The sequence below is a fragment of the Lynx rufus genome, unplaced genomic scaffold, assembly GCF_022079265.1.
Source record: "Lynx rufus isolate CCGP_SWC_20201006 ecotype Redwood Valley unplaced genomic scaffold, mLynRuf1.p SCAF_8, whole genome shotgun sequence".
NCBI classification, from domain to species: domain Eukaryota; kingdom Metazoa; phylum Chordata; class Mammalia; order Carnivora; family Felidae; genus Lynx; species Lynx rufus.
Window position 1 is genome coordinate 65,596,446 of NW_025814896.1, and position 27,442 is coordinate 65,623,887.

The 27,442-nt window shown below is 46.1% G+C and overlaps 1 protein-coding gene across 1 annotated transcript in view; it reads left to right on the forward strand.

The window, feature by feature from the left end:
- Positions 1 to 2,138: 2,138 nt before the first annotated feature.
- Positions 2,139 to 27,442, forward strand: part of PRKCE (protein kinase C epsilon) — a 499,091-nt gene continuing 473,787 nt past the window's right edge. The window contains exon 1 of the mRNA XM_047067544.1: positions 2,139 to 3,199. Within this exon, the coding sequence (XP_046923500.1) occupies positions 2,852 to 3,199 (348 nt within the window). The 5' untranslated portion in view covers positions 2,139 to 2,851. The remainder of the gene's footprint in view (positions 3,200 to 27,442) is intronic.

Here is a 27,442-nt window from a genome sequence, read left to right on the forward strand (position 1 = left end):
CTTAAATTTTGCCTGTCAAGTATCTCAGCTCTAGTGCTGGTTCTGCTTCCCAGATGCATTGTCCAATGATGGAGCCCTGTTTGCCATTGCCTTCAATCACATGCCCCCTGAAGGGGGAAACAAGTTTAATAACAATAACATGGTGGAAGGAAAGAGCAAGGAGGAAAAAGTTCTGATGAACAAAGACATATAAAAGTTAAACAGCAATGAGACATCCCACTCACGCTTTGTCCAACTGACAGATTTTAAAATACACCTCCAGCTGGTGGGAGTGGCCATGTAAGGCATAACTTTTATATCCTGACTTTTTACATGCACAAGATCTCAATAGTCCCTAAGACTGCATTTTAGCACTCTCTACCCAGCTGCCCTATTCATCAGGGCGTGCTGGGAGAAATTGTAAGATCAGGCAGAGCAGCGATTTCAGGCCTTAGGAGATCACCTTGGGACTTTCTGATCATTCTTGCGTCCTGTGTTGCTGCCCTTGGTATCCAGTTGTTTCAGGGGACTGCCTCCTTCCTCACCTTTAATCCTTTTTAAGCCTTTAAGCTACAGACCATGATAACCTTTTTCTCCTGAGAAAATGCAATCGAGGGGTGGGTTTAAAATTTTGGTCTACACTAACCAAATCCGCCAGATAAAAACTCAGTTTATCGCGATGCCTACAAAGTCCCTGACTTGGATCGGCACCGGGTGGGGGGGAGCGCCGAGGTTCTCTTTTTCCGTGTGCTCGCAGGTAGCGGAGATGACCTCTTCCCAGCCTAGTCCTTGGGCTGTAGCAGCCGGGGCCGCGCCCAGGGCCTCTGCGCTCTCGCCCCGCCCCCCCCAGGTTCGCGTCCCCCGGCGCGGGGCCGTCCCTCGCCGGGCCGCCTACCCGGTCCCCGGCTCCCCGCGGAGGAAATTCTTCCCTAGCAGCCCAAGGCTCGCCTCACGTGATCAGCCGCCGCCGCGGCTTCCAGCGAGAGTTTAAAGGTTACGGAGGAAATTAGCGCGGACACAGGCACTCGCCCCCCGGAGGGCGCGCCCCGTTTTGCCGCAGCTCGACGGCCGCTGTCAGCGCGCTGATCAGAGCCATGTCCCCCAAAAGGGCACAGACAAGGCCCGGAGTAAATATGAAGTCACTTTGTAAAATATAAACAAACACAAATAGAGCCGGGGCTCTACTGAGCTTTCAGTTGTCAACAAGTTCTCGCGGCCCGAAAAGTCCAGGAGAGATCCCAAAGGGGGTATATGCCCCCAAAGCAAGGGAAGAGAGAATGAATGTTTAAAAAACTCGCACCAAGCTTTGCACGCCCCTCCCTTCTCCCCTCCCCCAACGCGGTGGAGCAGGGACTCTCCGGACAGAATGACAGACAGACGGGCCAATACTCCGCCCGCTGCTCTCGCCCGCCTCGGCCCGAGTGGGGTGGGACTGGGGGAGGGTCCCGACTCTCCTCCCGCAGTGCGACCCCCACCACTCCCCCACCCCCCGGCTCTACGAGACCGTGTTGGCCGTGGAGCCCCGGGGAAACGCGCGGTCCGCTGATCTCCCGGTGGAGACCAGAGACGAGGTGTCCACGGCCCGAGGCGTCCGCACCGCAGTCCGCAACGCCGCCACTCCCCGGGGTCCCGCGCGGGTCCCCTGCTCGGCTCCCCCGCCCGCCGCCGCGACCCGGCAGGCTCGCCCTCTCTGCGTCGTTCCTCTCCTCAGCTCACTTTTCCCGTATTGCTCCCCCAACAGGCAAAACTTTCTATTTCCCCAAACACAGGAGCGCGCGCGCGCGTGCACACACATACACATACACACACACACACACACATACACACACACACGCGCGCACACACACACACACACACACACACACACACTGACGTCTTTTGCGCATTTCCTGCATTAGAGGGAGGGAGACTCGCTCGCACACCGACGGAGGGAGAAGAGACCGAGGGGGAGAGCGGGCGGGCGGCGAGCGAGCGGCAGCCGAGAGCGGGGACGCGGGGAGCGCGGCCGGCGGGCGCCGGCGCCCGGGAGGTGGGGCCGCGCCGAGTCGCAGTCCCAGCCCCGCCGCCGCCGCGCTGCGCACCGCCCGGTGCCGGCCTGCGCCCCGAGCCCGAGCGGCGGCCACCCCGACTCCCCAGCCCGCGCGGATGTGAGATTCCGGGCTCCTGGCGCCTCCCGATCGCCGACTGCCGCGCCGCGCGGCTTCGCCCAAGAGGAGGCGGCCAGGCGGGCTGTGCGGCTTGTGGATTTTTAAAAATTTGGCTCCGAGGAGGACCATTTCCTCTCGACATGCATCCCTCCGGATAGACTGAACATCCCTCGATCCATCCCCCGCCCCGCGCGGTCAGAGGCAGGCGCTGGGTGTGCGAAGAGGATCCGGGTTGAAATCTGCGCCCCCGGTTCTTGTCCCCGCCCCGTCCCACCTCCCCCTCCCCCTCCCGGAGTCGAAATTTCCCGGGGATTATGTTTCGGAAAGGTAGGTAAGCGCCGGGCGCGGCGCCCGCGTCCCCGCAGCCCGGACCCGGAGAGCCAGCGAGGCGGCGACACAGCCCCCGCGGCTTGCAGCGAAGCCGACAGCTCGTCTCCTCTTCTGGGGGTGCTGCTGGTGGTAGGGGGGGAGAGACTTGCTCCAAACGCGAACGTCCCCCAGCTCTCCCCCCCTCCCTGTTTTCCGTTAGGAGCCCGGCGAGGAAATACATGCACTCGCCGAGAATCGCCCGCGCTAGGGCGCAACGCTACAAGGTGTAGGGAGAGTGTGGGGTGGGGTGAGAGGGGACCCAGGAGTCCCCGTGGTTCAGAGCGCCGGGGCGTCGGTTCTTCATTCCTGCCCTCGGGGCGGACGGAGTGACCCGGCCCCCACTCCCCGCCCCGACCATGGTAGTGTTCAATGGCCTTCTTAAGATCAAAATCTGCGAGGCAGTGAGCTTGAAGCCCACAGCCTGGTCGCTGCGCCATGCGGTGGGACCCCGGCCGCAGACTTTCCTTCTCGACCCCTACATCGCCCTCAACGTGGACGACTCGCGCATCGGCCAAACGGCCACCAAGCAGAAGACCAATAGCCCGGCCTGGCACGACGAGTTCGTCACCGATGTGTGCAATGGGCGCAAGATCGAGCTGGCCGTCTTCCACGATGCCCCCATCGGCTACGACGACTTCGTGGCCAACTGCACCATCCAGTTTGAGGAGCTGCTGCAGAACGGGAGCCGGCACTTCGAGGACTGGGTGAGTCGGGCGTCTCCGGGTCCAGGAGCCCAGCTGTGGGGTCCCGGGGAAGCACTCGCGGCCTTGGCGTTGGTCATGGGGCGCCGAGAATTATTGCCATCTGGGGTGTGTGTGTATGTGTCTCAGTTGCCTTGGGGAAGCATACTTCATTTCGTAGGTGGGGAGAAGTAGGTGCTGGGGCAAGGAAGAGAAGACTTGGCAAGAGGGTCAGGCCCTCTGTCCCCTCCAGACAACGGGTGCTACAGGGCGCTCGCAAGCTGGGGGAGCCCCCAGCCGCTGGTGCTGAAGGTTGGCAGAGAACCCGGCGCCTTCCGCAGGCGCGTGGTGGGCTGGCTGTGTGTGATTGTGTGTGGGTGGGTTCCTCCGTCCCTGGAGAGGCACGTGGAGCCTTAGACTGAAGGCTTCTCGCACGTCCTGGCTTTGTCCTGTGTAGCCCAGTGAGGAGCTGCTTTATTTTTCCCTCCGGGAGGAAGCTAGCTTGTTTCTGTTCTGTTGCATGGTGGTTAGCTCATCTTCTGACATACAGGGAGAAAAATGTGTTCTCCTCTAGGATGTCTCCTCCAGGGTCCCAGCAACGTAAGACCAGCTTGTTTTGCCCGGTGCATCGCCCATTCATCCAGAATGAGTGTTGTAGTTTTAAAATGATTCTGCTTGTGAGAAATTGGAAGTCAGTGCTTTGAATCCCACTTAAAGTTATATTATTTCCCTGTTTTGATTTTTCAAGGTAACTGTGCAGTGTGATACTGTTTCTAAGTCTGACATTGAGTTGATTGATTACATTGTCAGAATATTAGGGACTTGGAAATAGGCCTCCCCTGTCCAGGTACTATAAGCCAAATGCATTCAACCGTGGCCCCCACAGAAGCAGGGAAACAAACCTTGCCTTTGCCGTTTTTGGAAGGAAGGTATTAAATTAGGAAATGGATTTTGGTGTTTTCCGATATGCTACATGTTTCCACCGAGAGCAGGTGTGGCTCTGGGTGCATATGTTTTCAGGGTTCTTTGGTCTATACCAAAAGAAATATCTGGATCCTCATGGAGAAATATAGAGGAATCCCCTTCTAATTATCAAAAGCAGACCACTTGGTGATTTTCCTAGGGTCAGAGGTTACATACGGACCACCTTGGCGTATCACCTTACATATTTTTAAAAAGGAGATGGAGTTTTTAGAGGAAAATAGGAAAAAAGCCTCTTCTCTTTATGCTCACGCTGTGATGTAGTCTGCCCGAAACCATGGTTACGGGGCTTACAGGGAAGCTCCAACAAACCATACCAAGTACCACCCTGGGAGATTTGCGGCTTACACTTTGGGAAGCAGGCAGACCTTTGTGGAGTCCCAAAGAACACATTGCCATCCCATTCTGTGCTGTTTCAGCAATGCCCCTTCCTTCTGCCTGCCTCCCACCATCAGACTTCCCACCCACTCCCCATTTCCTTTCCACACGTGGGCTCTTTGACTCAGGAAAGTAGTGCATGTCTGAGGGGGAGCTGCAGGGATAGCTAATTTCAGGACCAGACCTTCACACTAAGAACTTGTGGTTTTGAATTTGTTGTCTTAGAACAGGAAGAGGATGGGAAAAACGTGAGTATGGCAGTGAAGCCATCCATAGGGTCTTTGCTGTCTATGCCGATGAGGGAGGTGGAGAGTGAGTGAGGCAGAGAGCAGGTGGGATGAACAGTGGGGCTGCTTTAGCCACAGAACACATCTCGTTGGAGGGAGAGGTGCCCGAGTGTCTCTGGTGATGCTTTGCCGGAGCCTACCCCAGCCCTAGGTTCATCAGGGCACCGTCCCCACGTTGGAGCATTTGCCGTGAAGCATCCAGTGAGCACTAGCCTTGTCTGGTTATTATTCTCTAAGGTTCGCAAATTCATGTTGGACTTGGCCCTGGACCAGATCAGCTAGTACAGATGCAGGTTTTAGAGACAAGGACATTGAGTCTCAGAGAAGCCCAGTGGGTACCCAAGGTCACATGACAAGCACAGGGCCCACTACATCTATTGCCCATGGCTTGTCTGGGGAGAACTGAGCCCCCTGGTCCTTGCAGTGTATTCTCCCTGCAGATTCTTGTGCCGTGTCCGTGATGTTTTCATGGTACACAATAATTTAAAGTGCTTTCAAAATCGTATCTCTTTTGTCTCGTAGCAAATATGAATTAGGTACAACAGGTATTGGACAGATAAAAAAAAGCAAACAAAAAAACACCAAAACTTGAGTTACAAAAAGGTCAGAAGGAGGCATGAATTGGGCATGAGGTGGTGGGTAGCATTTAAAGAGGTATTCACAATAGGAGACATCATTCCATGGGCACAGACACTGCTGGAATAAAGGTTGAGAACACCTGTGGTCAAGGTTGGGGAACAGACAGGCATGGCCCAAACTGAGGGTGCCTGTCAGCCACGGTCAGACAGGATAAAATCTCCCCCATTTAAGACTTTTCTCTTCATACCACCTGTGCTATTATTTATTTAAAACCTTTAAACACTGATTCCCTTATTTCTCACTTTAGCCCCAGTGTCACAGGTTGGAATATTGCGGTTGCAATTTTTCTTCGTTCACATGAACATAAACACATGGCTTCTAAAATAAAAAGGAAGGAAGTTCATGTCAGGTACCTCTTCACATCGTTAGCTATACGGGGAGCCACAATTTGGATACACTGGAGTAGGAGAAAGTTTAGAAAACTGAGGTGGATTCTAGAATGTTTGAAAGCCAGGCTGAGATAATTATTCTCCAGATAATGAGAGATGCATCAGTTGTGATGACAAAGGGAGTTGTTTTAGAGAAAGCTCATTACAGAGAGATGGGAAGATCTCACTTGTACTGAAAGCAGAAACCCATTAAACACTGTTGCTGTCGCTTGTTTTCCAGGAACGAGATAATAATGCTTCTGTGACTTGAGTGTGCATTAGAATCACTAGGGGAGGGTGTTAAAAATATAGGTCTGCCTATATCTGTACCTTCAGAGCTTTTCATTTGGTAGTTTAGGACAAGTGGTGGGAATCCTCATTTGTAACAAGTGGTCCAAGAGAATTTGACCAAAGCATGCTTTGAGAAACATTGGGGGAGAATAAAATAGCAGGGGAGGGAAGGTTCCAGATAATTCTTGTATCGAGACTTTGTACACAGAAATGTCCTGAAATTTTATAGTAGACCTTTGTGATTCCTCAAGCAAGATTTATAAGCATAGTTGTGGAAACAAGAAGGATGGGGATTCCTTAGAAGCAGGGGCCCGGCGAATGCTGGATGGAGCTGCTTTGCATTGAGGACAGATGGTGGGAGCATGGTGGATGGCAGAGGGTGGAAGGAGCGAGCACGTGACAGCTGACTGCTCCTGTTTGCAGTCTGGAGTTTGCTCTGTGGTCACCTCACTTAGTGTGTACTCTGAGCTCGGCCCTTCCCTGTTCCACCACCCCTGCCTCTGAAGACATCTTTGGTTTGTGTCACTCCCTGGCTTCCTCCCCGGTGTAGAAGAGGCACTCCTAATGCAGTGATAATGACAGTCATTTTCTGAGAGGTGGTACAGCCCAGTGCTTAAGGGCAGAGCTCTGGAGGGAGGCTGCTTGGGTTCGAATCCTGCCTCTACCACCAATAGCTTTTGTGACCTTTAGTGAGATATTTAACCTGTGTTCCTGTTTCTTCCTCTGTAAAAAGTGGATGACTGTAAAAGTCTCTACTTCTAACAAAATGCATTTGTTGAAGGGATGAAAGGAGTTAATACATGGAAAGTGATAGACCGAGGCCTGCCCTCAGCAAGAGCTCATGAACGTTTAGCGACTACAGTTAGTATTATGTCCCCTAAGCCTACCATGGGATTGGTCCCAGAAAGGGTTCTTTATGGAGTTGATTATTATACAGGACCTAAATAAGCCAGTTTTTCATCTCCAAAATGTTTCTTTTCAGTTGGATAGCCTCGTCTGGCAAGGAATGGGACACTAGTGTTTCTGTTTCATATTTCCCAAATAGCTCATTAACAAGGTTTCTCAAAATTATTCCACCCTGCTGACCCTGTGAGATAGGCCAACACTCTTTCTGAAGGGGTCAGGCTCAGGAACTGTTACTTTGTGTTGACCCCAGAATCCCATGGGGAGACTGTTACAACAACAGAGGCCCAGGCCAACCCCCTGTTAGTTCAGATGCTGATGCTCTGGGCAGAGCCTGAGGACTGGCTTGGTGGTTAAACTGGCCCTGTTCTGTCTCACAGGGAGGGTGGCTTGAGTACCCCTCGATATACACTGCCTGAAGGCATCTCTCTACCTTCAGGACTTTTGTGGGGAAATCTTAGAAGATCCCTGAAAGCTATTATTATCATTTAGATAGAGTGAGGTGGGAAGGTTCTAGAAGGGGGTGTGGAAGGACTGGGCGTGGTCAAAGCCCCTTTCCACCTATGCAACGTACACCTTGAATTTGTCCAACAACAGCTTAGGTTCCAGGATTTCTCCATACTCGACTCCCTACTGACTCCTATAATACTTAACATCTCATTAAATACTGCTCCCTATGGTACATAATTGGTTATTTAACCACTGCCCTAAGGGTTAGTTCTTGCCCCAGTGCTATCATTGCAAAAAGCCACTTGGCATGGGGGCCCTGCAGTTAAAGGGTCTTCTGGGCAGTCAGACCTTGTCTGTCAGCCCTATTTCTCCTCTGTATTGTCTTTGACCAGCAGCTGAGTTAGTGAATATTTGAGACCCTCAGTTCCCCAACTCTTCAGTGGGCCCCTCTCCCTTGGATCTGTGGATTCTACCTACAGGATACATCTACCATTCTTTTTTTTTTTTTTTTAATGTTTATTTATTTATTTTTGGTAGAGAGAGAGAGAGAGAGAGTGTGTGTGTGTGTGTGCGCGCGCGCGTGTGCGTGCTCGGGGGCTGGGGGGGTGGGTGGGGGGTAGAAGCAGAGAGAGAGAGAGAAAGGGAGACACAGAATCTGAAGCAGGCTCCAGGCTCTGAGTTGTCAGCACAGAGCCTGATGAGGGGCTCGAACCCACGAACCATGAGATCATGACCTGACCTGACACTTAACCGACTGAGCCACCCAGGTGCCCCAGGTTGCATCTGTCATTCTTGAGGCATGTGACTTAGGCTCTTTATGTCTGTTTCTTCATCTGTAAAATGGGACTATAATAGTTCTTATGAAATTTGACAACCTCTTGGGGGTTTTTATGAGAAATAAGAGAATCTATGTAAAGTTCTTAGCAAAGGGCCAGGCTACAGTACATTCTAACAATTTTATTAATAGTTGAAGAGTTATATGTGTATATTCATAGTTTTAGAATCTTAAATCAGAACATATGGTCCAGTGATATTTCTCTCTTTGATTTGTGAATGTATTTATATGAAAAGTCTCACATAGTCTAAAAATAAAGTTAATTTAATTACGCTTAACAATTGCCTTTTTGAAAATATTAGAATCACTTGAAATGAGATTGTTTTGAAAAGTCTAGGAATTGTGTGGCCACTGTAGTCAAAGGTTAATTATTTATTGAAGCATCTGACCAATTGAAAATAAGGATATTTGGGAGCTGCTGTTTTGGTTTTACTGTATCAATTTCATCTAGTTTCATGGATTTACATACATTCTCAATGCTGTTGACTCCAAATTCCTAATTCCAGCCCATGTAACTATAGCTTCAGAACTCATATATGTGATTGCCTTCTGGTCATTATCATTTGATTGTGCAAGGGCATCTCAAACTCTATTATGTCAAAAACTGTATATCTGATTCCCCCCTCCCCAATCTAAGCCTCTTACAGGCTTCCCCATCTCAAGAAATGGCAACTGCATCCTTTCAGTTGCCTGGGCCAGAATCCGTGAGAAGCTGTTCTTGATGCCTGGCATTCTGATGCCCCCATATCCAGGCGCACAGCAGCATTTGTTTTCTCTGCCTTCAAAATATATCCCAAATATGGTCATCTTTGTTTACCTCTGCTGACATCACTCTGGCCCTAGACCTTATCATCTCATACCTGGATTATTTCTACAGCATCCTAACTGTTTCCCCTCTGACACAACTTCACCAGCTCATGCCGCTCAGTTCACAGACCTCTTGGTAGAAACCCACGTCCTTATAACCTACAAGGCCAACACGGTCAGCCTCCCGTTATGACCTCTCTGACCCTATATTGCTTGCTACTTTTTTCCATCATTCTTTTCCCAGCCATGTTGACCCACTCGACCCCCTTAAACATATTCACCATGTTCCTACCTCAGTCTTTGCACTGGCTGTTCCATCTTTCTGGAATGTTCCTTTCCCAGATATCCTCATGGATCAAGCCTTTACTCAAATATCACATTCTCAGTAAGGCCTTTTCTGGTAACCCTATTTAAAATTTCACCCTTCTCCTTGATGTTTTACATACTCCTTTCTTGCTTTAGTTTTACTCTTTGGGTCTTATCTCTATCTCATATGTTTTTCTTAATTGTCTGTCTCTAACACCAGAACAGAAGTTCTATAAATGCACTGGTGTTTGCTCACTGCTCTACCCTTGGTATCCCAGACAGTTCCTGGTCCCCTGTTGAATGAGTGAATGAATTTAATTAAACAAGTGTGTATTCCCTTAGCAAGTCGGGGACTTGGTAAGACAAAAGTTGTCTATGATATCAAGGAGGGTGAAATCTAGCTGGGAAGACCAGTGTGGTAAACGGTTGAAGGAATCCCTTTAAACAGTCTTTGTGTACAGTTGAAAGAAGTGAGGAGAAGACAGAAGGAAAGGATATCTCATAAAAAATCTGTGGGATCCTTGAAGCTGTTCTTATGGAAGAAAGCCATATTATTTCCACACAAGTGGAAAGTAGAGGGACAGAGGGAGGGGGGGAGGGAGAGAATCTCAAGCAGGCAGCAGGCTCAGTGCAGAGCCTGGTGTGGGGCTCCGTCCCATGATCATGAGATCATGGCCTGAGCCAAAATCAAGAGTCGGAGGCTCACCTGACTGAGCCACCCAGGGACCCCTTTGAGAGGAGTTATAAACACTCTGGGTGTCAGGGCCTGTGCAAGGTGCTGTGGGAAGGGGAGAAGAAAAAGGCCCACTTGTCCTCCCTTTGCCAAGTTTAAAATCAAGTTTAAATTCTCCTAAGGGCCTTAGATACAAAACCTTTTGTAATTGACAACAACAAGAAATGAAATTTTAAATTCCAGTGCCTGAACTCCAGTGCCGGAACTCATTGAAGCATATGCAGACAAAGCTTCCAGGATTTCACTTAGACTAAAAGAACTCCAGAGCAGGCCTGCAGTATTTTACATAAATAAAAGCTACACTTGGCAAAACATTATATTTCTCTCCAAGTTCCTCCGGGTATATATGGGCTGGTTAAGTAATTACAATCTATTATAATGCTAATCAGCAGGGCTGCACCTGTTTGAAATCCAGTTCTCTGGCAGAAACCATGTGAAGTGGCCAAAAGTCTGTACTGTGCTGGGATTGCAGAGGGGACAGGAACGTACTGTTGTCACTGCAGCTCACTGGCCACTAAACAGAATGGAGACTCCAGAGGGAATATGATTGAGCCCCATGATATCATGCCTGGGAGGAAGGGGGAAAGCACAATCTGTTAACGAATCCAAGCACAGAAATGAGAACCTCTCCTGCCCTACCTCTCCCGGTCCCCTCTACTTCACCTTGAAGTTTCAGAGAGGTAGTTTTTTAAGCCAGTGAAAAAGTCACCTTTATTTGCCAGCAAGGCATAAACTCGTTGAGCTAATGACTCCAAGGGGTAGATCAGATTAAAGATACAATCAGGTTCAAGAAGGGTTTAGGAAAATCATGGTGGGCAGATCAGTAATTAATTATCGAGGAAAAACATAGACTTTGATTTTGCTTATGTCCTTCTTGAGTAGATTTTTTTTTCAGACTGTACTATCTCTTGATGCCAGTAGTCTTACCCTAGCCAAATACAAGCATCTTGTGAGTAGAAGTGTCTTCCTCCCAGTGGTTCACCAAGCAGAGTATGAGCCACTCAGGGAGTACAGGTAGCCAGTCACTCATTCGGCAGCACTCTTTCATCAGACTAACTTAGATTCTGCTCTTCTTAGAAGTTCACCATCCATGGGGTGCCTGGGTGGCTCAGTCGGTTAAGCGTCCGACTTCGGCTCAGGTCATGATCTCGTGATTCACGAGTTCGAGCCCCGCGTCGGGCTCTGTGCTGACAGCTCAGAGCCTGGAGCCTGTTTCAGATTCTGTGTCTCCGTCTCTCTCTGACCCTCCCCCATTCATGCTGTCTCTCTGTCTCAAAAATAAATAAACATTAAAAAAAAGAAAGAAACTTTAGAAGTTCACCATCCAGTACAGTGCTGGAAAGAAAGATGGCGGAACCCACAAAAGATTCTAACCAGTGGACAAAGTGGTATGTTCATTCATTGCTCCAGCCATCGTTTCATCCATTTAGCAAATATTTCGTGAATACTTTATATGCCAGGTGCCATGCCAGGAGCTGTTCTCATGGAGCATGTAGTCTGGTAGGAGACACAATATTAATCTATGAGTAACACAGATCTTTTGGTGAATAAAATTATAATTAAGAAGGAGAGCCCATCCCAGGGTTTTCTGAGCCTGGGGACACCCTAGGCTTCACCTCCTCAGGGCTGGGTTCACTAATACTTCCCCCCAACTCCCTGAGAAATTTATTGACTAGGAGTCAGGTGATTTCTATTAATCAATGGGGTTTGACCTTAGATTCCACACCTGTGAAGGCAGGCGTTAGTATAGATCTAGATACCCTTGGGTAAGGCCTCTGTTAACAGTGATCCGTACTTGGCTCTCTGCATTTTGGGCCTTGACTTTGCTCAGCCTAGCAGTTGATGATATTTTATCTTTATTGTTCTCCATGAAGCTAAGTCTTATATCTCTGAAAAACTGCCAGCCTCTGCTTTTTTTCCCTCCTTATCTTTATTACTGTGATCAAAATCACAAAGTCATTTTTGATAGCTTGCTTCTTTACGTACTGTTCAAGGCCCACAAAAATATATTTATTTTTTAAATGGAGCCCTCCGTCTATATGACTGAGCCACTCCAAAGATATTCCAAAAGCAAACAAGCAAGCAGAATTTCTGGAATGCAGGGCTTATGACTCCATCTCCCTACCTTTTGGAATGGATGATTAAACCATTTTGGGCGGCTGAGAGAATCATCAGTCAGCCACCGAGGATGGGCGTGTAATCGACCAGTGTTTGCCAGGGTATCTTTCAAAGAGTAGGAGCCTTCTAATAATTTCAGATTGCTCTGATCAAAGAGGTTGGGGAATTTTGCAGAGTCAAATGCGCATTAGTATATTTAAGGCGCCAAGATGGCCTGTAGGAAAGGGACTTGTATCCCTCTGTGTGTAGCTATGTATATCTCAAACTTATCCATCATAGAATGCCCTTATTTGTGAAAAAACTATTAGCATCATAGAACTAGTGTTTTGTGGACATACTTTGCAAAACATTATAATTAGATAAAAGAAGAAATGGACCTTCCTCAAGTGGGCCCTTTGGGGATTTGGGATTAACACCCTTTCATGAAACAGTGAAGTTGAAGACCCTGTGGGACATCACAGGAGAGGAGATTAATGTGGGTTCTACTAGTTGGCAAAGGCTTCTTCATAAGATTTTGAGCCAGGCCTTGTCAAAAATGGAATCTGGGTAGGGAAGGGAGCCCCTCTAAACGGGAGGAAGAGCATACAAAATGTTGGGCAAGCAGTTTTTTAGCATTTTGGGTGATGAGGGCAGTTAGGAAACCAGTGAGGTCCAAGGAGGGATGCAATCCAAAAATAATTGCTTCATTAACAAAGCACACACAAAAACCAAAATGATAAGCTATCCAAAGAAAGGGAACAGTGGACAGAATGGATATTCATGCATTCATCTGTTTATACAGCTAGCCGGCCAGCCATTCAACAAATAAATAATAAACACTTTTTACGTTCTAAGGATTTTGCTCAGAGCAAGGTGTTGAACAGCATCACTATGATGATATGTTGAACTCTTGATTATCAAGGGAATCTATCCTAAGGGTTAACCCCAATCTCTCACGCTATATTTCCAGCTGATTTTCTTTGTTTATTTCTTAATAGGCCCAATAGAGATGAAGAAGAGCTTTGTAGGATGGCATCCTTCATGTCATTGAGTGGTGACTTAATCTAAATTCATGGATCTTGAACAGTCACGTGGGCTTTGGAGTCAGTCCTGGGTCAGATTCTAGTTTTCTCAATTGTGGCTGCATGATACTAGGAAAATTATTTAACCTATCTACCAGTCCCCTCATCTGTAAAACGGGAATCATAGCTACCTTGTAGAGCTATTATAATGACAGATGAAACATGAAAAAGTGCCCAGCTTCCAGCAAGTTCTCAATAAATGGTAATTAATTATTGGTAATTGTCTGCATTTAATACTTTTTATTTGATACAGGTGAAACTGTGCTTTTGTCTGAAGATTTCATTCAGTAATGGCCAAATGAGGAGTTTTGTTCCATTCCCTACTTCCCTCCCTCTCTGAAATAAGCTGGCAACAGGAATTCAGCATTTGCCAGATTCCAGGTGTGCAGAACTAGAACCTGGTGCTTCTTAGGCAGCCCCTGGGGTGGGAGGTTCAGGGAACATGGGTTACCTGTCTTGGGGCTGGCTTTGGTCCTGACCTACCTGATGCATTGCGCCCTCTGGAATTTTTTTAAAAATTATAAAAATGTTTATTTTTAAGACAGAGAGACAGAGTGTGAGTGGGGGAGGGGCAGAGAGAGAGGGAGACACAGAATCCGAAGCAGGCAGGGTTCGAACTCACGAACTGTGAGATCACGACCTGAGCCGAAGTCAGATGCTTAACCAACAGAACCACCCAGGCACCCCTGGAATTTTTAAAAAGTAGATTCAGGGTTGCATTTTAACCTGAACATCACCTGCATTAACTCATGAGCCTAATGGGGTGACTGAGGTTTGAGGATTTCTTACCGTCTGTTTGCTGTGGCCCAGGTGTACATCCCATTTCTCTGGGCCAAAGCACCTGACTGCGTTTTCCTACCGTGTGTCTCTTCAGTAAGCCCAGCCTCTAACAGAATGCACACGGGTTGCCGTGTTCTGGCCTGAATGTCGGTAGTGCACAAAGGTACCGCACTGAGAGACCAGGACTTTGCTTTTGACCAGGACATCAGAATTGCTAAGGTAAACATGAGTTGAAGGGTAGCCAGCCTTTTGAAAAGATTATGGGAGGCTTGTAAGGAATCATAATTCCTTCGTTAATTTTCTGTTAGGACCCTTGGTTTTTAAGCTCAGATTTCATTTTAGATAATTGATACTGAAGTAATGAGACTAAAGGTAGCAGAGAGCTCATATGACCATGAAGGATCAGTTCTTGCAAACTGTCTTTTCTTCTTGCTTCAACCACATGAATCCTTTTCTTCCTTTAAAACCTTCTTTGGAATTCACCCAAGAGTAGGGATCTGGGTCTTCTGTTTTATAGCTTTGTGACTTTGTGAAAATTCACTTGACCTCCTCAAACTTTTGTTTCCTTGTTTATGAAAAGGGTTAGCAATAGTCACCCTTCTTGGGTTGTAGGGCTGTGGGCAGGATTGAATGAGGGACAGGTAGGTGAAGGTTCTTGGGCCTGTCAGCATTAACTCTAAGTCCTATTGATGAGCAGTGGTATGCTTTTGTAGACCTTCATATATTGAAATTGATTTGAAAAGTTTGTTTTTGGCACCCAGTCTCCTTTATCTGTATCCTTTGCTCTTCCAGGAATCTGTCCTATTTCTGTTAGGTGCCCAGAGCCCAGAGTTGCGAGATGAAATGAAATACATGATGCCCAGTTCGATTTGAACTTCAGATAAACAACAAATACTTTTCTGCTATAAGTATGTCCTAAACATTGCATGGGACATACACTACCAAAGTATCTCTTGTGCAGAATTCAGGTTTAACTGGGCATCCTGCCTTTTTATTTGCTAAAGCTTGGACCTGTGTCCCCCGACCCCAGTAACAAAACATGCCCAGGAAAAGGATATGTTCATCATCTCTTTGTCCCACTGAAGGCAGAAGAGGGAGATTTGCAGTCACTTTAAAATGGAAGGCTTAGCCCCTTGTTAACACAATTCCAGCATTAGCCAGAAGTAGGGAACATGTTTTTCTGATGAATGACCCCTTTCAAGAACCCCTGGAATCATGGAGGCAGCCTCCTGCCTGAAAGTTTGAAGTTCAGTCCACACCACTGGCCTGTTCTGTGCCTCAGGACCCCACAGCTTCTCACTTTCCTGGTACTGAGTATGAGAGCTCTATTCACAGAAAGTGCAAGTCACTGGCCATGACCACCTAGCTTTTTTAAAAATATTTTTTTCGTTTTAGAAAAGAATAGCTCACTTAAGTTTTAGGTGCCTGAGTACGAATTCATGATGATAGCTTTAGGGCTCGTTTTCATATCTTTATTAGCCTTGTTCTCCGGAATCCAGGGGATTTATACAAGAGTTGTGCAATGGCACTAAATACCCTTTTGGGGTGCTCAGAACCAGTTGTCCCCCCACCCCCACTCCTAGTTACTTATAGAATAGAATCTAGCTTCATCGCTCCAGCAGACATTCAGGGTCCTATGTGGCTTGTGTCCATCCCCTCCCCCATTTTCTACTAAGTGGATCCCGCATCCTGCATGCTGGGAGCCTCCTGCACGGTGGCTTGTTTTTCTCATCCTGTCCAGTATTTCTTGGTACTCTGATCTCCGCATGTCCATATTCCTGGAATACTCTAACCACCTCTCCTAGTCTCCCTCCTTCTTGGGCCTCCTTCCTAGAACTCTCCGGGCTATAGCTCTTTTGGCCCTTGGAATCCTGGTAGCTTTTACTGTTTGCACTCTCTACTTAAAATTATTGATGTCTAGTGTTCATGTTGGGGTATTCTCTATCTGTTCTCTTACAGAGGTAGGAAAGATCCCAGAGAGTAAACACTTGGGCCAGTTTGTGCTAACACTTGACATATTGCCTTGTACATGATAGATGTTCGATTGTTTAAGTAAATTTTAACATTAAATTATAATAGTATTTAACTAAACAGTAGGTGTTCTATAAACATTTGTTCTGGAGTGTTCTCCTTCCTTCCATGACAGAGAGTGTGGTAATATTTAAAAATCATACACACACACACACACACACACACACACACACACGCACACACATATCTGTATGTTATTTTTAAAAAGGAAAAGGCAAGGGAGGGTGCTGACATAATAGGGAGAATTTTTATCTTTTACCTTCATTTCAACATTATTTAAAAAAACCAATAAACTTTGCTTTTCTTTAAAAGTTTATTTGAGAGAGAGAGAGAGAGAGAGAGAGCAAGAGAGCGAGCACAAGCAGCAGAGGGGGAGAGAGAGAGAGACAAAGAATCCGAAGCAGGCTCCAGGCTCTGAACTGTCAGTGCAGAGCCTGACACTGGGCTCAAACCCACGAACTGGGAGATTATGACCTGAGATGAAGTTGAATACTTAACCAACTGAGCCAACCAGGCGCCCCTAAACTTTGCTTTTTTTGGAGCAGTTTTGGTTTTACCAAAAATTTAGCAGAAAGTACAGGCAGTTCCCATATACCGCCTCATTTGCGCATATAGTTTCCCCTGTTATTACAGGTGACCCTTGCACGATGAGGGGGTTAGGGACACTGATGCTGTGCAGTTGAAAATCTGAGTATAACCTGACTCCCCCAAAACTTAACTGCTAATAGCCTGTGGTTGACCAGATGCTTTACCAGTAACTTAAGCAATAGATTAACACATTATTTGCTATGTTGAATATATAGATACAATATACTGTATTCTTACAAAGAAAACTAGAGAAAAGAAAATATTATTAAGAAAATCATAGGGAGGAGAAAATACTGTATTTATAGTACTGTACTGTATTTATTGAAAAAACCTGCCTATTAGTGGACCTGCACGGTTGAAACCCAGGTTGTTAAAGGGTCAACTGTATGTGTATATATTTGACTTGTAAGAAAAGGTGAAAAAGATAGAGTACAGTGACTGCATTTTGAAGCAGGTGGCATCATGGCTAAATGCAAAGGCTTTGCACTAGAGGGACAGGTCCCAATCCCTGAACCAGCTCTGCGTTCCTTTTTTTTTTTAGTTTAATTTTGAGAGACAGAGAGCGCGTGAGGTGGAAGGCAGTGGGAGGAGAGAGAGAGGGAGACACAGAATCTGAAGCAGGCTCCAGACTCTGAGTTGTCAGCATGGAGCCCAATACAGGGCTTGAACCCATGAGCCGCAATATCATGACCTGAGCCGGAGTCGGTCGCACAGGCGCCCCTGTGCATCCTTCTGACAAGTTGTCTAACTTCTCTGAGACTTCATTTCATCATCTATAAAACAAGATCAGTAATATCTCTCTAATCGTGTTATTTGGAATAAACAATATAATGTGTAGTAAATGCTTAGAAAAGCGCTTATCACATGATAAGCGCACACAAAATGTTAGCTGTTGTCACTATTATTATTATTATTATTATTATTATTATTATTTAAGTAGGTCTTAATGCCCAGCATGGAGCCCAACGCGAGGCTTGACCATGACCCTGAGATCAAGGCCTGAGCTAAGATCAAGGGTCGAATGTCTCATTGACTGAGCCACCCAGGAGCCCTATTATTATTATTATTATTATTATTATTACTATCATCATTATCATTATATTGTAAAAAATAAATTGTAGATTATGTGGTCTAGGATTTATGTTGTGAGAGTGCCTGGTTAGATTCTGTGTGTTGCAGGGTCTCTAGGGATTACGGATTGCTTTCCATCTCTATCCATGACTTGGATAGAGGGGTTGTTCTAATTAGAATGAGTTGCGTAGGAAATCACTATGGCTTGCTAAGTTTGTATTTGCTGCCTGCTTTCAAGCATTTGTGGGCCAGTATACATTCACAAAAGGCTGCATTCACAATGTGTTTGTTTATTCTTTATTAATTCGGCTCCACAGGAATGAGCGGTGTGACCTCAGGGAAGAAATGTAACTTCTCTGAACGTAGTTCCCGCAACTGTAAAATGCAAATAGTCATATTGGCTCTGCCTACCTTGTTGGGTTGGATACTCATTTTACATACTTCAGCAAAATGAAACGTGACACACACACAAGTCATAGTGATGAACCACTTTCAGATTTGGGGAGGGGGATAGCATTTTCATCCGAAGTTTGTGGATGAGAAAATTGAGGACAGTGGTGTCTCCTGGTAGGGACTAGAATAGAGCTTAGCTCTTATCTCCTCAAGTGCCTGATAACACTGAACAGCATTTGGGTTTCTCAGCCTGGCCCTTTTCACATTGCCGGGGCTCAAGATTTAAAATTGATCTGCGGGCTTTGTTTCTAGGAAACTGGAGTCTTAGGAGCCCATCCCATGTGCAAGAGAACACGTCTCTTTCTCTTTGCTTCCTTACTCCTCCCTGGCTCTTTAAAATTTTTTTTCTTTATCACTGCTTATCATATGACTGTGCACAGACAACCGTGAAGCCAACTATTTTAAGGGGGAAAGGGAGGAAGACAGATAAGACAGTGATTCAGAAACAAGCAGGAAAGTGGAGTCATGTGGTTGTCCCCTTTGTGGGTGGGATGCATAGCAGTTCTGTAGACTCAGAAAACCTCCTGAGTCCCTGGAGAGTAACTGAGGCCCATCAGGCATGTGTTTGAAAGCCCTTTCCAGTGCTCTGAGAAGATTCAGACCCAGACGGAGCACCTTTCACATGTGGATGCTTTCACCAGGGGTGTGCTGTTTACTGCTCTCCCTCCTGGAGGTTTGAGCCCTGCCCTGTGCATGAGGCAGTGCTAGGAGGAATAGGGGCTCCGAAGGAGACGTCTCCTACCTACACTCAGGAATATAAAAAGGAGAAATGCATGCTTGAAAAGACTGATCACATCAGTTTTAGAAAGGGAAGTAGATCCTGTCCTAACCTATTGGTGGAATGATAGTGACGCCCACACACAGTAAGGCTGCCTGCCGTGTGCCTTCTCTAATGGGATTTGGATATGAGGCACGTGAGCATCATTTGACACTTTCCAAATTTAAATCAGTGAAGAACTTCTAGAATTTTCATCGGCTTCTTGTGGAGGATCCATTTTTTTCATTTTGCGGGGGAGAAAAGAGGATCAGGGCATATCTTGAGTAGTTTTTCAAACTATACGTCAGGACCCATCATTTGAGGTCATGAAATCCATTAGGTGGGTCTCAAATAGCAATTTTAAATATGGAAGCAGTGTAGAACAATATCAAAATTATCAGAAGGCATTGCATACAGTAAGGGTAGATGTTGCTTTATAAAGCTTCTGTTTCAGTTTTACTTATATGAGTATTATTTATATGATCTTAATACTTACTGTGGGTCCCAATAAAAAAAATTTGGGGGGCACCTGGGTGACTCAGTCAATTAAGCGTCTGACTTTGGCTCAGGTCATGATCTCTCGGTTTGTGAGTTCGAGCCCCGCGTCAGGCTCTGTGCTGACAGCTCAGGGCCTAGACCCTGCTTCAGGTTCTGTCTCTCTCTCTCTCTCTCTCTCTCTCTCTCTCTCTGCTCCTCCCCTGCTCTCGCTCTGTCTCTGTCTGTCTCCGTCTCTCTCTCAAGAATAAATAAATAAGCTTAAAAAAATAAAACTAAAAAAATTTTTGAGAAATAATGGCCTAGAACACCAATTTTCATTTAACAGAACTTTACTTAGTACTAATAAGATGTGGAAAACAAAGAAGACAGGGTTCTCTGCTCTCAGTAAGCTTTGAATGTGCTCAGCCAGACAGTTCCATAAAAGCAGATGTGTTAGGATTATCCAGGGGAGGATCCACAAGGGTTTTGTGCAGGAGGTGGCTTCTGAAGAATGGGTAGGCTAGACTGGTTCTGAAAAACCTGCCGAACGACTCCTCCGTGAGCAAGTCCCGTAACAATGTAGGATGCAGATATGACCTGATGAACTGAAATACTTTATGTTCTCCAGGAGCACGCCCACCCCCCCCCCCCACCATCTCCTGAAATCCCTGTAGATGGCATGCAGAATCACATAGTGGTGCCTCACGGATACATGTTCTCCCTCTTAGTTTGACATCTCAGAAAAGTAAGACCCAGGGAAGTTAAATGATGGATCGACAGCTGGGGCAGATGAATAAGCACCTACATTTCTTGGTTGTTAGGAAGAGCTATTTACTTATTCTATATTTACTATTTCACTATTTTAGCTATTACTGTTTACTGTTTACATGCCTGGATATATAGTCTCCCAAACACACTGAGTCCAAGAGGCCCAGGGCATGGTCCAGAAGGTATTGATATCAATGCCATGATACATTCAATACCATTATGTATTCTTTTTTTCATTTTTATTTTTTTTAGAGAGAGAGCGAGCACGAGTCAGGGAGAGGGGCCAAGGGGGAGAGAATCCTAAGCAGGCTGCACACTCAGCGCAGAGCCTCATGCAGGGCTTGATCCCATGACCGTGGAATCATGATCTGAGCTGAAATCAGGAGTCGGACACTCAACCAAACTGAGCCACCCAGGTGTCCCTACTTTTATGTATTTATACACTTAAGCTCTATTCAAAAGGCATTCAAATGAATCAAAATTCCTTCCCACCTTCATCTTTGCTTCCCCTTTCTTTACTTTCTCTCTCTTTTCCTCTTAGGGATCATCAAATCATCCCTAAGTGGTGGAAAGGCCTATGGAACATATTCCCTCCAATTGAAAGAATGTGAAAACTGATATCTAGTAACAGATATTCATTAAATCGTCATGTACCGATGGAAAACTATAAGAGCTCAGAACTTCAGTGATTTGATCAAAATAAAAAATGCAGTAGAGACAGAAATTAGGAGCAAACAGGTTTCCTGATTCCTAGTAAGGTGCTTATGTAGCTAGCTGGATCCAAACCATTATGCACCTGCTACACTCCCATCATCCACCTCTATCTGCCCATCCAGGTTATCGGTCACAAGTTAAAGCCGATACCGTGTGTCTGGAACTTTTAATAAGGAGGCTGATGGATATATTTATGCTTTCAGTTTGTTCTCCACCTGTTGACTGAAGTTGGAACAGTTTATCAGCTCACCCTTTGGGCTGACAAAAGTGGAGACTTGTCTCTTTTGTTGAGATAACCCTTCACCTGTCTCTTAGAGGTTGGTCTTTACCTGTCAAAAGGATAGTAAGAACTGTGATGAGGGATGATTACTTTTTTTTTTTTTTTTAAGATTCTCCTTTTTGTTCCTCCCACTTCCAGAATTCTCTACAGTGTTCAGATGCATTTACTTTGTAATTCAGCCTACTGCAATGGCCAGATCCTTCCTCTTAAGTTGGAGCAGGGTTTTCTAAAATGTCGTCTGCAGAATAAAAGAAGTAAATCAATAAATGCCATAATCAAGTAGATTTGTGACACGATAGATTAAATAAAGCTAAACATTTTATTGCATGCCTTCTCAGAGCCTTTAATATGCTAATTTCCATTAATCTCCAGGATGACAGTTTAGTGAATAGTGTTCTCCAGCTCATTTGATCATGCAACACTGTTTTGGGGAGAAAAGCTGAGGTTGAACAAATATTTTTATATGAAAATAGGGGTGCAGATGGGTCCCTCATTCGCAAGATTGTCTAAATGATATTGTAGTAGTTTTCGTTTTGTCTTTAGTCAATGACATTTATAAAGCAGTAGCAAAGCTAATGTTATGGTTTCTGAGATTGTTCATATAGAATTACATGGACTGAGACAGAACCCCATGGTTCCTCCTCTTTCCTGCCTCAAATCAGGCTGAATATCATCCAAGTTCAAGTGAACTCTCCCTCCTTCTCAGAAATCATCTGCTACTTGGTTGTTGCTACCAATCAACTCAATTGTGAAGGCATATTTTAATATCCCATTCCCTTGTGTTTATTAGAAAAGATGGTGAAAAGCTATTTGCACAGATCTGAGTGTGATCAGATCTTTGGAGCTGACTTGCAACAAAAAATGTGAAGGAGGGCAGGAGGCAAAGATGGACTTCAGGTTTTCTTTCCCTTGAGACCCCCTCTTAGCCTGGGGCAAAGTCAGTGTTCCTGGATTCCTCTTGCTGATAAACTCATTTACACTGAGGTGTAGACACATAATAACGAGTTATACGGGCTGGCATTTTAGAAGAGTGCTGTAGAGGATGACATTTAGGTGACAGCTCTGCCTCGGGAATTTTTGGATGGCAGTGACAGGTGAAGATAAGTTTTCTGGTCAAGAGAAATCTTTCAAAGCCAAGCACTCACTTTTACCCAGGCTGTTACTGAGACCATGCTCTATGTCAAGGGCTAGGCTCATCATGGAAGCCTTCAACAGTGGGTCAGGCCCCAACTCACCTATGCTGAATGGACATATTTCTAGCATACCTCCCATTCAAAACACTTGTCCTTCCCCTCTGTGAGGGATTAGTGCTTTTCCACTTGAAAGGAAAAGCAGGCCATAAATTCCTAAGGAATTTTATGGGACTGTCCAAAGCACAGATTGGAAGCCGAGGAAAAATAAAACTCCAGCTTCTTTATGGAAAGCTGAATGGAAAAGAGAGATTGCTTCCTGAAAAGAGGGAGCCACTGCCTGAAGAAGTGGAGGTGGGGGTGGGAGGGGAGACTTCAGTGAGTCTACAAAAACTCCTCTTCTGGTGCCTTTGGCAAGTTTATGGGTATTCTGGGCCTCATGATGATGAACCAGAAGACTCACTTGGCTTCACTTGAGCAGGTGGTTGGACGGCTTGGGATGGCAAAAGGGATTACTTTGGTAGCAAGGTTTTTGGGTTTGGATTATGCCTGTTATAGATAGATCCAGTATCTTAATTGACATCTGCCCCAACAAGGCAGAGAATTCTCCAGGCCAGGCATGTATCTGATTCCAATTGAATGCTGGTTAAATGTTGGAGAAGGAAAAGAAGGGATGAAGTGGGAGTTTCTGAGGCTGGCTGACCAAGGGAGAAAGCAGACAGTTTCTGGAGACTGGACTTCATCATAAATTCCAAACAAACGGAACAGTCCGGAAGGTTGTATATTGCAAAACAAAATAGGACCGGCATGAGAAAGCACTCGGTAGACACGTACCGCGGTCTCCTTTCCAGAAAGTTTCCCCAAATGGAGAAGACCCGGCGAGCCCCTCATCGTCTTAACCCAAGCTTTCAACTCTTCTCTGCCCTCCTTTTCCTACAGCGGATGAGCACAGAGCCGTTTTTAAGTCTTTGCTTTCATGCTTTTATCCCATCTTTTACTCAGGCACTTTTACTGTGACTGCTTTGGGGGAAATAAATCCAGTCATTACACTGTCACTTCTCATTTTGGAATTGGAGTGAATCTCAATGAATCATAACAGTTGCATTTAATAAATTCTTCTGGGTATTGGCTAATTTGAAACCGGTCTGACGAGTTTTAAGGTCCGTGTGGTTTGGGGAAATGCAGCAGTGCATTTCCTGGTTTGGTCACCCCTTATTCCCCTCCACTCGGGCTCCTTCCGAGAGAGTGGAGAGAGTCAGAGTCGCCAGTTTACTTGGCGCCTTATCTGGCCTCATCTTCGGTTGGGAGGAGGGGTTGAGGGGGAGGGGCTGGGCTGAAGGTCATGCAAGAAGCTGCCAGGCCTCTCACCACTCGGAATTCCTAGGGGTCTTCAGGGAGCTGGGCCTCCGTGGGAGGCCGCCGTCCACCAGGAAGCCCCATCCAGCTGGCAGGAATGGGGCGGGGGCTGGAGAGGGGGCAGATGCTGGTCATGGATATGAAAAAGTATTTCAGCATTGGGCTTCTTTTCCTCACACTCACTGCCTCCGCTCCAGGCTCTGACAAGAGAAGCTTCAGCCTGTCCACGTTGCTGTTGTGCCTCGGCTCTAGAGTCATGGTGGTTAACGGGTGCCAGTGGCTGTTATTTTTCTGGAAGAAGTTACCGGAGTGGGGAGCTCTTGCGGGCCTTGGGAACTTCGTGGAGCCCCAAGATGGCTTCACTGGAGGAGATCACTACCCGAATCCTTTCCAGTCTCAGGGTGCACCCCCCTCCTGCCCCTGCTTCTCTGCTGGACGGTCAGCCCGGCTGACATTTTACAGCTCACCTGTGCAGGGTGGCCCGGCAGCTTGTGTTTTGATCGTTGTTTGCCTCACAAGGCAAGCATTCCAGTGACTGGAGTGTTGCTGTGAAAGAGATTTTTAGAAACCAAAACGAGGGCAACAAAATCACTTAAGACGTTTTAATAATTTCTTAAATGACACAGAGCCTTTCGCTCGCTTAACACACGCGGTTCAGAATGACATCAATAAGGACTGTATTTTCACATCGAGAGGAGATTGAGTTCAAGACAGGAGAGAAGGAAGGTGCTGCTTGAAATGGATTCTGACCCACACACCAAAGCAAAGCCAGGACATGGCACCCGTGCACGCAGATACTGTGGCCTTTGGCATTCTTTGCTGGACACACCCAAAGTTCCACTGTGATGAAAGGCTGTGTGAAGAGGGTCGTGAAAAGCTCACCGCAGGTTCTCAGGAGATGTGAGGGAGGGCAGCACATGCCCATCCTTCTGATTGTCCGGGGGGAGGTATCAAGTGTCTCCATCCTTTCCTTCTTTCTTCCTGTTTTCCAGGTCATTCATGCACTCATTCCACAAGTCATTAGGGAGCCCCTGCCATGTGCCAGACATCAAGCTAGGCCCTGAGGGTATAACTAGGAACAGGACAGATACAGACCATGACCTCAGAGGGCTTACATCAAATTGGGGGCAGATACACAAATAGGCAATTATTATATGGTATGCGACTTGCTGTGATGTATGCCGTGGGGGCATAAAAGGGGTGCTGAACTAGATGTGTGGGGGTGGGGGGCGGCTTTTGGGAAAAGGTGACATTTGAGCAAAGACCTAAAATGGGAAACTGAAAATAGTTTAGTGCAGCTGCATTGTGAAGTAGGGCGGTGGCTGGGGGTGACTTGGAAGCATGCGGAGGAATGAAATCTGTATTGTCAGTGACTCCTTCCTTCCTTCTTCCTTCTTTCTCTCTCTTCTCTTCCTTCCTTAAGATTTAATCCTGGAGGGATGTCTGGGTGGCTCAGTCAGTTGAAGAGCTCTTGATTTCAGCTCAGGTCATGATCCCAGGGTTATGGGATCAAGCCCTGCATCAGGCTCCGTGCTGAATGTGGAGCCTGCTTGAGATTCTCTCTCTCTCTCTGCCCCTCCTCCGCTCACTCACTTACGCATGCTCTCTCTCTCTCTCCCCCACTCACCAAATAAATAAATACTCTAGGGGCGCCTGGGTGGCTCAGTCGGTTAAGCGTCCGACTTCGGCTCAGGTCACGATCTTGCGGTCCGTGAGTTCAAGCCCCTCGTCGGGCTCTGGGCTGATGGCTCAGAGCCTGGAGCCTGCTTCCGATTCTGTGTCTCCCTCTCTCTCTGCCCCTCCCCCATTCATGCTCTGTCTCTCTATGTCTCAAAAATAAAGAAACGTTAAAAAAAAATTTTTTTTTAAATAAATAAATACACTAAAAAAAAAAAAAAAGATTTAATCCTGGGGGAACCTGGGTGGCTCAGTCAATTAAATGTTCAACTTTGGCTCAGGTCATGATCTCACGGGTTGTCGGTTCGGGCCCTGTGTCGGTCTCTGTGCTGACAGCTCAGAGCCTGGAGCCTGCTTTTGATTCTGTGTCTCCCTCTCTCTCTGCCCCTCCCCCACTCATTCTCTCTCTCTCTCTCTCTCTCTCTCTCTCTCTCTCTCTCTCTCTCTCAAAAATAAATAAAACATTAAAAAAAAAAAAGAGGAGTCATGGGAGGCCCCTTTAAGTGCACAGCAGTTTGTAAGTTTGGGCTCTATCTGAGGGTAACAGGGGAGCCAGTGAAAGATTTTCAAGCTGCAGGATAGCCTGATCAGGTTTGAATTTTACCATTCTCAAAAATGGACCAGAGAAGGGATTAAAAAATGAGAGAACTGTTGTAGTTAGTGAGCCAGTTAGAGATGCTGGTGACCCCAAGTGGGAAATTGGCAGGGCTGATAGTGATTGTGAAAGTTAGAGCCAGCAGTGGACTGAATGGGGGTGGGGGGGTGGGGAGGGAGGTGAGGAAGGCTGGGATCTAGGATGAAACCTAGTTTTCTGGCTTGAGCAATGGGTGGCTGTGGGCTCTATTTACTGACTGTGGGCGATTCAGAGGAGCAGGTGCCTTTATGTGTGCTGGGTCTTTGACGGCTGCTGTAGATGGGCTTTGTTACAGAATAAATAGGGCTGTGTAAGGCAGGAGTGATGAGGAGGACTGAAGGGTGAATTCAGTGATAGAAACTCTGAAGAGGTGCTAGGAGCTGGGATGAGCATAACAGTAGTTTTCCCCGCCCTTTTCTCTGCTCCTGCAATGTAAATATCAACTTTATTTTATGTGAGTCTGAGAAATCTTTTAGGACCTAATCAACCAAACTGGCGGTTCATCCACTGATCCGGGGGAAAGCTCTGTGTCTTAGTTATATCCGGGGAATTTCTACCCACTTGGCTCTTCTGCCTTCCTCATCTATTTCTTTTTGGTTTTCTTGGGTTGTATGTGTATGTGAATACTTCATATTGAAATTTGGGCTTCTTTAAAAGAAAAAAAAACTTTTAATATTTCCATCTATGGTCAAATGGGTTCAGAATATAGAATACAGTTCTTTTGAATTCTGTGATGCAAAAATGTTCCTAAAATGTCTTCCTTTTAAATTAAAAAAATAATAAAAGAAACTAAAGGCAAGATTTTAAAATTTATTTAGTGTGTTGTATAATTTTGGTAACATTAGTGAAGATCAGGTTTGAAGATGTCTACAATGTTGTTCTATTCTGTAGATTGCAACTGTTTTGCAACAGCTATTGCCAAATAAAAATTGAACATGCTAGTTAAGGTGACTGGTCATTTCTAAGCTTCTTTCTGATTTTAAGGGCACAGAGTGAAATTGAGTCAGTCCGAGTGTTAAAACAAGTATTAGGTTGAGGAAGTTTTATTGATGAGAAGTTTGAAGGCAAACCAATCTGTATTAAGGGAGAGAACTCTCCCATATTTGGAGGGAATCCTTCTTTCAAGATAATTCAATTACTTACTGTCCAGAAATTTATCCTGGATTATCTGGAAACTTTGTTCGTTTCTCAGAGCTGATGATCAGCCTCAGTGGATGCTGAGATTTCACAGATACAGCGAATTTTTAAATTTCAGAAGGCCTGGGGGGCGGACTACATCTGTGGGCATTTGTGAAGTTTAATGCAAGTAACACGAAGGGATACATACTTCAATGGTTTCTGTTCTGTTCTCATTGCATTATCTCATTAGCAACAAGGTTCATCCTTGATGAGGC